An 11778-nucleotide genomic window follows, 5' to 3' on the forward strand; every position below is an offset into this window, starting at 1 on the left:
CTAATGTATGAAGTCTTGGGTTTTGGCCTAAAACCCGTTTTGAAATTTCGTACAGCCAGTGATGGAATAGACCTAAATACAATTTACTCAAGTACTGTTCTTTAGTACTAATTTCTAGTACTTGACCTGAGTAATTCCTTTGACTGCTACTTTATACTCCCTCTCCACTATCTATTTGATACACCAAGTAACCAGTTAAATTGCAGATTCAGATCATCATTATTAGAAAAATGCTGAATATTGGTCAGGGCCAATAATAGATGTACTCTTTTTAACAACAGTATCTAGATAATCAAAAAAACAGGTTAATACACATTCTTTTTAATCTAATTTACATGTAATTTACTTTGAGCTTAACTAAAGTCAGGTCTTGTGAGAACAGAGTTGCACTCACCTCGTTGCCCTTTCCTTGGGACATGCTGTCATTAGTCAGCTCTTCATCAAATGCACTGGTGCTTTTGGCCTTCTTCTTGGGCTTCTTCACCTCTTTCTCACTATCACTGCTACTGTTGTTGTTGTCATTACCATCTTCCTTGTCATCGTCCTCGTCATCCTCATCGTCGTCATCATCATCGTCGTCGTCATCATTATCATCATCATCATCGTCACTAGCACTGCCTCCCTCCTCCTCCTCAGTCCCTCCTTTCTGAGCTGTTGCTTTGCCTTTCTTCTTCCCTCCTGTCGGTCTCCAGTCATTATCGTCCTCACTGTCGTAGTCGTCCATCTCATTCAGCTCTTCCATGGTGGTGAAGTCCAGCAGTGGGCGGTTCCTGCGGAAATTCCATTTCTTGGGCTCAGACTGAGACTCATCCGTGTTAGCGCTGGCAGCCTCCAATGCTGAGGTAGATTCAGTGGCAGCAGCTGCAACAGGTTCAGGTTCAGGCTCTGGCTCTGGTGTCTTCTTGCTCTTGCGTCGGCTTTTGGGTGGGGTGACAGCAGGGGTGTCTTTGGTGGAGCTGTCTGAGGAAGGCTGCTGTTTGGTCTTGTCTTCATCTTCCGTTAAGTTGTCCTCAGCGGCCAGATCTTTGGCCTCCTCTTCATCTATTCCATCGTCTGCAGAACCAGCTTTCTCCGAATCACTTTCTGACCCAGCAGCACTTGCTTTAGACCCTTCCTCATCACTGCCATTGCCTGTGCCATCTGATCCTATCAGCACACAAAGCAATGACAACACAATCAATAGAGAGAAGAATTAGGTCATTCTAAAAGGCATGGTTGGTGCACTAGAATCTGTAAAAACGTTGTGTAGGCAGGTGTGTTTACAGCACAACAGTTGTATCGCTGCATGTTTTGTGGAGCCTTGCTGAAGCTAAAAAGCCATTCACTGATGTAGAGTTGACTAAAACATGCGCAATTGATAGTTTTATGTAGGTCAGGGCAGTATAACAAGAGCAGTATCAATCGGCAAGACACGTCATCAATGGTAATAAAAAAATAATAATAATAATAATAATACATTTAAAGTAAACAATATAAATTAAATGATTGATGGCTTCACGTGTACATGACAACACATAACGACAACTCTCTGGACTATAAACAGCCTATCATATCCCCTGATAATGGAGCATGCCACGAGTGACACGAAAACAGCCACTCATTTATTTGGTGTGTAGTTAGGTTGCACCATCGCCATGTGACTGATAACAACAGAAGAGGAAGTCAGAGTCATTACTATGGACTGCAGTTCTCACAAGACCAGCCATGCTCTGCCTGTAAAACTACCAACTCACACAGTAGTAGTAACTACAATGCAAGGAGTTATTATTGTTTTTATTCTTTCTTTCTTTCTTTCTTTCTTTGCCAAAGAAAATCATGTTTTTGAGGGACTAAACATACTCAAAAATTCATGAAACTTTGCACAATATTCAAAGGTCATGGAAATTGAAGTCCTTGTCTTGGCCAGAGAAGACAGATGGTTTGAAAGAGGAGTAAAAGAATCGATCTATATTTAATTGGAATGACAGTCTTTGACTAGAGGAGGTGGCCTACACTATTACTTATTAACTACCTACAATGCAGTACTGAGTTCCCTCTCCAGACGGCTTAACAACCATTCACACCTGGGCTCACCTAGCCCTAGCAACCCGCATGAAGGCTGGTTGGGTCAACAACCCACGAGTGGCCCTGCCGACTCCAAAATTCAGAGCTCACAAGTGTCCTTAACAACTCTGTAAGGACACTCCCACACAGAGTTTAAAAGTCTGCAACTCCCCTCCAGTTAGTTAGAATTGGAGAAGCCTCTTGGATGAGAGGTGAAACATCTTCAAGATACTGAAACAAGTCCAGTTGCTTTGATACAGCAGTGAGAATCAAACAAATCCCAAATCATTTCAAACAATTGAAGTCATTGCCATCATATGTATGCTATATGCTGAGAAACCAGGCAAGTGGAAAACAGCAGTGATGTCCAAAGCAGGTTCTCTTGGTCCCGAACCCAGACAGTCCATTGAAGCAGGTATATACTAATACAGAGTCCAGCCCCATTCTCATGTTTAATTAAATGCTGAGTAGAGTGCCTTATCAGCGGAATGATTACTGTACATTCTTCATCACCACATGGTTGCAACTGTCACCGGTCTGATTCTAGCCGCTGGCTTTTTGTATGTCATACCCCTCTCCCATCCAATGTCTTCTCAGCCTCTACATCTGTCACTATCAAATAAATAAAAAACGCAGCCAGCTGTAGCAAATAAATTGGCACAGGCTCAACTTTTGGTGAAACACGGCCCAAAATCACAAAGCAGTGGCCAATCATGTTAGCTGCCAATCAGACTTGCAGCATGAAAGGGTACAACCACAGTGTAGTGTAACAACTCGCATCATGTGTATTCACTCAGTTTGGCATTGTGTACTAGTTTAAAACACACGTGGATGTCGACAATCACTGTAGAACCAGCCTGTTTCACCTACTCTGGCATGACTACAAATCATAAGCAGAGTAGAACAGGTCAGAAGCAGGACATGCTATGTACCATGGCTAAATGCTACAGAGGGACATAGCGCACATTTCCCCTTTTATTGTGATGTTTCACTTCTGATCAATCGGTTTCGTCTTGTGTCCCAGACACATGGTAATGTTGTGCTAGACATCTCTGGTTGTTTACTTTTATTGTTAATCCATCAAAGACAACTAACAATTAGTAGCACTAGCTTGCTAGTAGCATATCAACATAGCGGCTTCTCGTCTCTGCAAACTGATCAGTGGGGGCTTCACAACACACCACAAACACAGCCCATGGATTGGGCATACCACTGCACCACCCTGCCACACTTAGCCTTAACATCAGGTTGTCAATGTTTACACCAAGGCTGTTTAAAAGGCACAATATGCAATTTCTGCCACCATGAGATAGGGCTTGAGCCGTATATATCTAGATTCTAAGATATATCGATATATTCTAAAATGAGATATACAACAATATGTTGTTTATATCAATATATAGTTGCAGCCACCTTGATTCTCTCACAAAAAACAAGCAGGACACATACCCTTTAAACCTAAACCTTATTCTTCTAATCTATTAAAAACCTTTAAAAGTTTAGTTTAGTTAGTATTAGCCCTACTGGTTACTTTAGTTAATTTACATGTTACACAAATAATCTAAAGTTATAGCTAGGTTATTTTATTAAAGGTTAAGTGACCCAGCAATATAGAATGTTATTAAAATGAGTAAGTCGAGAAAGTTGCAGTTTTTGTACAATAATGTTGTTTGCTGACTGGAGATGGAGGGGAAATGTTATGTAGAGAGGAAAAGAAGAGAGAGAACATGAGTCTCTGGTGAGTACCTTGTTCTGACTCCAAACACACACAAACTCATTGCATGCCATTGCTCGCCATCTTACGGCTCATGTCGAGTTAAGTAATCTGGCTGTTTTAAGCAAATAAACATTTGCACAAATAACACTCATAAACACACAGATGATCCTGTGGTCAAATTTACTTTGTTTGAGGTGATCACTAGGAGTGGGAAAATTTTCCGATTCTTCGATGCATCATGAGTCTCTCTAGAATGATTATGTCTCAATGCAGATATGTTAATAATCGGAATTTTAAAACTGAAATTAGTTTGTCCACTGCAACATTCAGTTCGGCCGCTGCAGAGCGCAACAGAAAGCGCCTGCCAATTCTCTGCTATGCATGCATGCGCACCGAACACACATGTGTGAGTTGTTTATGTTTGAGCAGCGACAAAATGGCTGCAATGGCTAACACCAAGCCTGTAAGACAACTTAAAAACTTCGGCAACACAGCTAATTTGAGAAACCACCTTGCGCGATACCCAGCGACCTGTTGCAGATGCCAGCAAGAGAACAATCAAGCAGGCAGTGGCACAGCTTCAACCAAACTCAGAGAGCAATGCAGATTACCAAATCCATTGTAACTTTTATTGTATTGGATTCAAGACCATATGATGTTGTTGAGAACGTAGGTTTTTGGATGATGGCGTTCACTCTAAAGCCGAGATACAAAATACCATCTCAGCATTACTTCACTGACACAGCCATACCGACGCTCTACAGTGAAACTAAAACAGAAGTTTTAGACACTTTGAAAGCGGGTAGGTAATTAGCCATGTTTTAGTATGAGAGCTTATACATGTGCCATAATCCATAATGTGTTGTGTTGAAACCCAAGCTGCATTGAAAGCTTTTTTTTTCATTTTTATATAGGCTACACTATACTGTTTTTGTGACAAAGAAAAGCCTTTTCCTTAATAAAATATCAGAGAAGGTAATGTTGATTCTGTTGATTTCTGTTAATGATCATCAAAAAGTAGGAAGTGATTTGCAGACTCTGAGAAGCAAACCCAGATTTAATTATCATTATTAATATTTTTTTAAATCATGCATGGAAATATACACCAAAAAATTGCTGTATCAAGATGCATCGATAATCACTTTGGAATCCAATAGTTGACCTCAGAATCAGAATCGAATTAATTAGAATAGAATCGAATTGTGAGGTGCCAAGAGATTCCCACCCCTCTTGACCACACCATTAAACAATCACCACTGAAAATCTAACATGACTCAGGCAAAAATGTTCACAGATAATGTCTAGTTTCATTCACCTTACGTTTTGACTCATTCACCAAATGTCATCCTCTCTCAGAGGGTATAGCGGCAAATCCCAAATGAAATGCACAGTTCCACTTTCTCTGGGTGTGAACATTATTGGAGACCTTTACAGATAATTTGCAAACTCAACATATAACAAAGGTCTAGATGCTTTTAGACATTTTAATGCTGAATTCTTACATATCTTAAAGGGTCACAAGCCAAAAGGTTTCATACTGGGGGTTGTACACAGTAAGCCTAAATAGTACTGCACTGATTTTTATGGATATTTTCTTTAATTGTTTAATTAGGATGTAAAATAATGGTTCAAACAGAGTTTTGAGCCTGCTAGACACTGTTCTTACCTGAGGCATCTCCTACTTCAAAGTCACTGTCATCTGAGCTGTCATAGTCCAAGGCATCCAAGAGAGAGGCAGCAAGTGGTTTCACCTGCCGGCGCTTTAAACTGCGGTCCACTGAAAAGGTACAGGTACAAAAGAAAACATAGTTTGAGTAAGATGTAATGTCCATGCAGCAAGATGACAGATCTGGATTTAGGAGAGTAGTGACAAGCTGTATGAAACTATTAAAAAACACCACTAATACAAAGCATGTAATCAGTGAAATCTTAATCTGTGCCATGTAAAACCTGTAATTTCATTTTTGCCCAACGATGATTACTCCCACTCATTGATATTACAGGCAGACCAAAACGCAACACATCAGATTGATGACAGCATATAAATCAGATTAATCAAAAGACTATTAATTCTGTCATCCTCTATAAATAAAAATGTATACAGTGCCTCATCAAAAACTAGAAAAACTCACTAAGTACTAGAAGTATGACGTTTGAGCTCAGGTTGGCTGTGTTTGGGGAAAGGTACTTTAGATGTAAATCTTTCAAATTATGAGTTAACTTTTCTTGCATCACTGATTGTAAATTCAACAGGATATGCGTATGTGTATGTATATTACATTTAGGGCATCTAGCAGATGCTTTTGTCCAAAGTGACTTACAGTAATATATATATATATATATATATATATATATATATATATATATATATATATATATATATATATATATATATATATATACACACATTCATACACTGATGGCAAGGGCTGCCATGCAAGGCACATCAAGAGCAGTGTGGGGTTCAGCATCATGCCCAAGGACACTTTGACAGTCAGACCAGGGGAATCAAACCAGTGACCTCCCGATAACAAGAAACCGGCAAGCCACTTGCAGAGATTTAACCTTGGTTAGTCTGCTACCAGAACTTCATTGTTAAGCTAAAAGCATCCTACATATTTGAAAACGCTCAACTGCTCCAGGTTGTGTGTTGGGATAGATTAAAAAAAAAGTTTCCTATAGAGCTTTTCTGCTGTCCATGCAGTTTAACTGAGCTTAATCGTTAGCCATTGCTCTGCTGAGTAAAACCAAGAACAGCTGGTGAAGAACGCTGCCTCAGTTTTGGTTTAGGTTTTGTTCATCCTCCTTTAGAAAAGGATCACCGCCATTGATGATTGTTTACATTTTCCAATTGCACTCATAACCAGAGAATGAATTTAGCAGCAACGTCAGTGATGTGAAGTACGCGTTTATTGGGATTTAGCCCAAATGCTCACATAACACGCCACTTTGATGCAGAACCTTGGACAAATGTTAGAAACATGAGCGCTCCTCACCTGCACACCGCATTTGATGTTAGCAACTGTGCGACGCTGCACTTCTGCAGCTAGCAACAGCTTAAACGTTAGTTAAGCATTGCTCTTTCGGTCACTAGTTAGACTCTCCTACACATAACTTAACATTTAAGTATGTACAGTAATTCACCCAAAATACCTCACATTTACTGCAGTTGTGTCTCCACATCACATTCCTGTCTGCCAAGCAAAGTAGCTGTTAGCTAACTGTGGCTAGCATTAGCTGCAATGTTTCGCGTTTAATTACGGCACTTGTATAAAAATCCCAAAGCCTGCTTCACATAGGTATATGGTCGGAATTAAATGATGAGTTTCCAGAGGGATTGATAATGACAGAATTAGCAAGTATCAAACGGCAACAGCCAGCATTAGCATTATTAGCAACGCCAAGTGCTAGTCACAAAGCTCAGCTAGGCTAGCGCAGCCGACTAGCTATTGATTAGCAGCAGTTGTCAGTCCGCAAATAGTGTCAATAAATCGGTTCGCCGCTGAACGCAGTCTAACAAAATCGTGCTGTATGTAAGTAAAAAGTGACAACATGGAAAGCAGCACTCACTCTGTAGTTCGTGTTTACTACAAGGAACGAGGCAGCTCTCCCCTTAGCTGCATGTTCGGTGGACAATGGACAACAGCGGTGACGTAAAAACGAGTGGATGTTGTTGCCATGGGGACAATTGAGGATACGGCATAGTTCGACAAAATTGATAATAAAGAAAGGAGGGGATAGATGTAACCAAAATGTTTCATTTAAACAGTTCCTTCACACACATTATTTTATGAATTACACACTACTTTGGTATCTGATTGATTTGATCTGACTCTCTGTAGCCTGTGACAGAGAGCTAAACCAAGTTGTTTCTACCTGGGTCCATTTGTTGGTTGGTCTGTCAGCAGGACTACACAAAAACCACTGAATGGATTTACATGGTAAATTTCATGCATTGTCATTTTTCATGTCACAAGGGTTTGAAAAACGAAACAATGTTTGATTCCTTTGAGTCCTGCTACATACGTATTGAGGAGTCTTATGGCCTGGGGAATTCATTTGCTCCGGAATCTGGTGGTATGGCAGCGGATGTTTCTGTGTCTATTGCCAAACGGTAAAATTATGTTGTTTTTTTTAAAATGCACAGCTAGGCCAGCTCATAAACATGACCTGATGTCAGGATTTTGTACCCAGTGTTTTATAATGCAGTCAAATAGTCAAATTATTAATTATTGTTTAAATTATACTAACAAACCAATCACAGTATCTGGATATATTCATGAAAGTAGATTAGAATTACATTCACAGCTGTCTCACAAAGTCCCTTGGTTCGATAAAGGATCTTACAAATGCACATACTGTATATTCAAATATAAAAAAAAAGTTTGATAGAAAATAAAACACTGAGTGGGTTGGAATTACTTGTAGCCAACATCGGCTCGTATGACACATTTTAAAATAAAAGCAGGTCACTGAAGTTAAGGAGAGTGACCAAAAACATTCAAGAACATGAACATAAAACCAAGTTTAATTTGTACTTTTTACACACTGCTCGACGGCTATTTTGAAGAATCTAAAATATAAAACATGTTTTGAGTTGTTTCACACTTTTTTGTTTACTACATAATTCCATATGTGTTCATTCATAGTTTTGATGCCTTCAGTGAGAATCTACAATGTAAATAGTCATGAAAACAAAGGAAAAACATTAAACGAGAAGGTGTGTCCAAACTCTTAACTGGCAGTATGACAAAGGGCGCAGCAAATCATGGACACGTTTGTGGAATGACTCCCTGGTAAACATAAATTAGACGATGAATCTACACCAAAAGCTACCAAAACTACCAAAACAAAGGCAAGAAAATATGACGAGGCATAGCTCGTCCTTGGCTTCACCAGTACAACAGCGGTTAATGAGGAGAGACCACAGTGTGTTGTGTGTATCAAAATATTAGCTTCTCGCAGTTTGAAGCCAAAGAAGTTAAGACACCACTTGGAGACTTAACATCCCGAGCACAAAGAGAAGCCTGCTGATTTCTTCAGAAAAAAAAAAAAAAAAACCTACTCAGCTGTCAACACAACAGAGTCAACTTCACTAAAGCAGCATCTGTGCCTTCAAATGCTCAGCTCGCCTTGTCCATGAGTCAATGCTGCTCAGTGTAAAAAAGCCTTGCACAATAGCGGAGGAATTAATACGACCTTCCGCTACTGGTATGGCTTCAACTGTGATTGATGAAGCAACAGCCAGCAAACTAAAGGCTATTCCACTTTCAGACAACACTGCCGCGAGGTGCATTTATGACACGTCAAAAGACACAGAGGAGCAGGTTAACGAGAAGACACGACACAACAGTTTTGCTCTGCAGACGGATGAAGCGACTGACAGTAACGAAGACTTGTTATTAACAGCATACGTCAGACTCAATGACCGTGAAGATTTGAGGGAGGATTTGCTTTTCTGCAAACGTGTAACTGCCAGAGCCACTGCAGACAAGCTGTTCCAAATCACTTGACACTGGACTTGACTTTTTTTTTTTTAACCTACAAAGGGGGGCCCTGCACAAAAAAGTTGGGGAACCACTGACTTATGTCATTTGTTGTCTTGGATCTATCAACATTTTGATTCTTTTCTAGTTTTTATAAATGACCGAGCTGATATTGAACTGAAGTTAACAAGCGCTGTTAGTAATAACGTACACCTGATACCTGAAAAACGGAAACATCTTCACACTAAAATGTAATCCTTGTAATGCATGACCTTAACAGAAGTACTACATTCATGAAGCTTTTATGGAGGAGCCCAATATTAAAAACAAAACACTTTCAATACAAATCCAAGGTTTTCCCTAGGATTCTGGATGGTCCTAGGTTCTATGGTGGCCGTGTGTTGGTTTGGCCTGGAGTCATTCCACACAATTTTTGGACCACTAACATTACAACATTTATCAAGAAAACAACACAGGTTGTACTTTTTACAATGGACTCAGACATCAACTAGAAAATAGCAAAACTCCATAATCAAAGTATTGATTAAACAACCATCATAGTGAGGGGATTCGAACAGAAAATTCCCCATTCAGCTGCAGCCAGGATGAAGTTACTAACCAGCTGTAGAAATAGTTAGAATTTTAATAAAATCAGGATTGAGAATGAATGGAAGACATGGTTAGAATAGATTCATATTTTACTATGTTAAAATAGAGCATATACTATAGATTCTGTAGATTGATACATAACACCCGGTACAAATCACTCTTTTGGGACATGATATAGAGTGATATATAATTGTTGACATGCCACTTGGTAAAGTTAGCAGAACTACTCAAAGTTAATCACATTTCCACGTCTTGCTTGTTCCGTTCAGTAGCACATCACAGCGTTCGCTACATGAACCACAGATGAAGCCTCCGACTGAACCTCACAGATAACGTTCCCTTGACAATCTCTCTGATTTAACTCGTCTCAACAGATGTTTAAACACATCTGTTGAGACGAGTTATGCACAGGAATAAACTTCACAGATAAATTGCATGATGGTAGTGTTGATTCATACCGAAGACATCAGAACCATTTTAACATTTTCTAAGTAATATGTGTTTATTATTTTGGGAACAAGAGTACAAAACAATTGACATGGAAAAAAGGAGCAAAAGGAGAAAAATAACCACACACACACATATACACAGAAGATATCAGTATCAGTAACCACAGTCACGACTACATTAAATTCATAGAGGTTTGTTTTTCTCCTCAAAGCAAAAAAAGGAAACGATGCAAAGGTATATAAAGAGTAGTATGTACAGCAAGCTGCTCCACAATAGACACAGCACATTAGTGTTGGCCCTGAAAAGAATTTTCGACGTATCGAACGCACCTCCTCTGTCTTCATCACCAAAATCTCTGTCTTTCCAGAGCTAATGTATTTGACACTGAGGGAACAGCTTCCATTTTCCACACACACACAGAATTAACGCGTTTGCAATCAACATTCCAATCAAAACAGACATTTTTTTCATACTTATTTGCCCGAGACAAGGAACTAGTAGCTCCAAGAATAGCAATGAGTGGTTCAGGCTGCATAACTTCCCAAAAGGCTTCTGAAAAAAACAATGAAATATATTTTTCTAGTATACATACAGTGTACTGCATAACCAAAGAGAGGGCATTACATCACTGGTTACAGACATTGGTTGCAAATGTGCGAGACGTCATTAAAAAAGCGACTAATAGAGTCTGTGTCTTTGTCCATATGTATATATATTCTAAACTACATAAGATTATGTCTCACATTTACTGAGCAACCATATGCATACTCTTCAGACGCTCATCCCAAACATCATCTTTTAGCTCTACATTTAGCTTCTCTTTGCATTTCTGTCTGAATCTAGTTGTGTTTGACAAAGTTTAGTTTTGTAGGCTGCAATAAAAATAGTTCACATCCTCACGTCTTGAGGGATCAGATTTATTTATCGCCTCCAGGGGCTCATGCTTATGCAGGGTTTCAAAGTAATGCACATGCTTTCTGAGGTGTTTTTGATTTTGTAAATATCTGAGGGAGCTTGAGGCAGAGATATTGTAAGCTGTGCGTAACCGCGATGTAGGTGATTTATTTACTAATTCAGATACCTCCGTTTCCAGGTAGAAAAAACAATGTCATTCAGGCCAGACGTAAAGCAGTAATTTTCACAAATTAATGTGTATATGTAGATTCCTAGAGCTTTAATGTCTAGTTTTATCAATTTCCAGATTCTTAAAGTACTGCAATCGCTGTATATTTTCCTGTTTTCTTTTGAAGTTTTGCCATCGTGTCGTATGTTGCTTTTCAGTTCCTCCATTTGTGTGAATTTCCCGCCCTTTTCCTGTGTCACCCTTTCAATTAGGGTTTGTCAGCCACCAGCCTGTTAGCCTCCCGAAGGCTCTGGTGTCTTCTAGCCACCAGCTAGGTAGCCTTCTGTCAACTCCAGTGACTGCTAGCCACCAACCTGCTAGCCTCTCTTTAGCTCCAATGTCAGCTAGCC

General features: G+C 39.5%; 1 protein-coding gene across 3 annotated transcripts in view; it reads right to left on the minus strand.

The window, feature by feature from the left end:
• phf14 (PHD finger protein 14) overlaps window positions 1-7441 on the minus strand; it is an 84044-nt gene extending 76603 nt beyond the window's left edge. For all 3 annotated transcript variants that reach the window (XM_037092654.1, XM_037092653.1, XM_037092655.1), the window contains exons 1-3: window positions 7331-7441; window positions 5427-5537; window positions 395-1146 (exon numbers count right to left, since the gene is read on the minus strand). In XM_037092654.1, coding sequence (XP_036948549.1) covers window positions 395-1146; window positions 5427-5537; window position 7331 — 864 coding nt within the window. In that variant the 5' untranslated portion in view covers window positions 7332-7441. The remainder of the gene's footprint in view (window positions 1-394; window positions 1147-5426; window positions 5538-7330) is intronic.
• Window positions 7442-11778: the final 4337 nt, after the last annotated feature.

The sequence above is a fragment of the Acanthopagrus latus genome, chromosome 3 (assembly GCF_904848185.1).
Source record: "Acanthopagrus latus isolate v.2019 chromosome 3, fAcaLat1.1, whole genome shotgun sequence".
Taxonomy (NCBI): domain Eukaryota; kingdom Metazoa; phylum Chordata; class Actinopteri; order Spariformes; family Sparidae; genus Acanthopagrus; species Acanthopagrus latus.